Here is a 1,761-nt window from a genome sequence, read left to right on the forward strand (position 1 = left end):
GTAACAGAAATTACAATATAATAATATTTGAATGTTCGTTTGAATTAAAATTATTACAGTTATTACAAGTAGTATAATTTTCGTCTTACATTTATTATTTTATCTTTTCTCTTAGCATGAATTTGTAGAATATTTTCCTAATGGAAAAAAATTGTCAATGAAAGACATGAAACACTTATTGTAAACCAGGTTAATGGTGGTATGAACATTACTCCAAACAACCAAGTTAATAAATATCAAAATATTGAAAAGGTATGCAAAAAAGCAGTGTTATATTTTTCTAAAGTCCTGTATAAGATTAATGACAACGTATTAAAGGAAACATCATTTAAATACTTTTTTTATTGGATTTATTACGAGAACTCTGACTACAATGATATAAGGAATGATATTAATCATTTTTATAAGAAATTGTTCGATGTTTATAAATTACTCTTCCTTCATATAAACCATCAACATAATGAGAATATTATAAAGGTTCAGTTGGAAAAACTCAATAACCTATATAGTACGTATAAGTGTTTTAATAATATAGAATATAAGAATAAAAATAATATGGACGATGAATTCCTTAATGCAGTAAATGATCATTCTAGGCAACATAATACAAAAATTATCACTGAAGTTGAAGAGAATTGTACATCTCGAATATTATACAACTGTCAAACTAGTACTGCCGTTCCTATTATAACTACGACTCTTGTATCATTAATAATATCCTTCATTGCATTTATTGTGTACAACGTTGCTGATGATATTATTTATATATATTTAATAAAAATACTTTTCCAACGTAAAAAAAAAAAAAAAATTGAAAAAAAATTATATTTTTCATGCACAAATTTTATACATTATAAATTAGATTGCTCGATATGGCTCATACTTAAATCATAGAATTATTAAAATAAGAAATTTGAGGAACAAAATTGATAATGAATGTAATGTATTTTAACAATCTCAAACGTCTAATAGTATATTAAGGGAAAGTAGATATAATATATTATATCATTCTGAATAATTTTACAATTAAATGTGTAATTTGTAGAAAATACTTTTCTTAGCATCATAATATATGTTGTAAGAATATTATGAAAATAATATATATCCTAATAATTTCATTTATATATGAAATAATTGATTTAATATACTGAAAAAACTAAATGAACATTAATTTTACAGATTAATAAAATATTGTTTCATAACAAAATATTTATGTATTTTCAATGTACTATTCTCTAAGATTATAAATGTTGAACAAGAATACTAATAATATATTTCTTGTTTCTAATGCCCTAATATACGATAGTTAGAAAGAACATTCCATTATAAGTTGTCATATGTACCATTCTAACTATATTAATAATATCATTAATATATTAGTACAGCAATGTTAATTGCATATTCTAATATCAATTCTACACACAATATACAATATTTCTATATGTGTGATTCTATTTTATTAAGTATTGCTCTTGAAAAACATATGTTTATTATCTTAATATACACATTAATAATTAATATAGAAATATAATTATTACGACTATTTGCGTATTATTCTATAATATTAAGCGCCTTATGTGTTCCTATATTTATAATATCGTTAAATGAAATTATTTAATATATAAATTTTAGTATTGTAAGGAAGAGCACAAATTATAGTATATTGCACGTGTTAAATTTTTCTCTTATAATTATATTTACTATATGCATTCGCATACTTTTTAATGTAATACTTTTTTATAACGTATATAATATTGCAGT

The 1,761-nt window shown here is 21.8% G+C and overlaps 1 protein-coding gene across 1 annotated transcript; it reads left to right on the forward strand.

Annotated features, from left to right (window-relative positions):
* Positions 1–201: 201 nt before the first annotated feature.
* Positions 202–952, forward strand: PGO_000975 (variable surface protein; the record flags this gene model as incomplete). The annotated part of the gene is made up of 3 exons (XM_028690868.1): positions 202–252; positions 319–744; positions 863–952. The coding sequence occupies 3 exons, from the start codon at positions 202–204 to the stop codon at positions 950–952; spliced, it is 567 nt and encodes a 188-aa protein (XP_028546669.1).
* Between the last annotated feature and the right edge of the window lie 809 nt (positions 953–1,761).

Source organism: Plasmodium gonderi (genome assembly GCF_002157705.1).
Source record: "Plasmodium gonderi DNA, contig: Pgo-contig_94, whole genome shotgun sequence".
NCBI lineage: Eukaryota > Apicomplexa > Aconoidasida > Haemosporida > Plasmodiidae > Plasmodium > Plasmodium gonderi.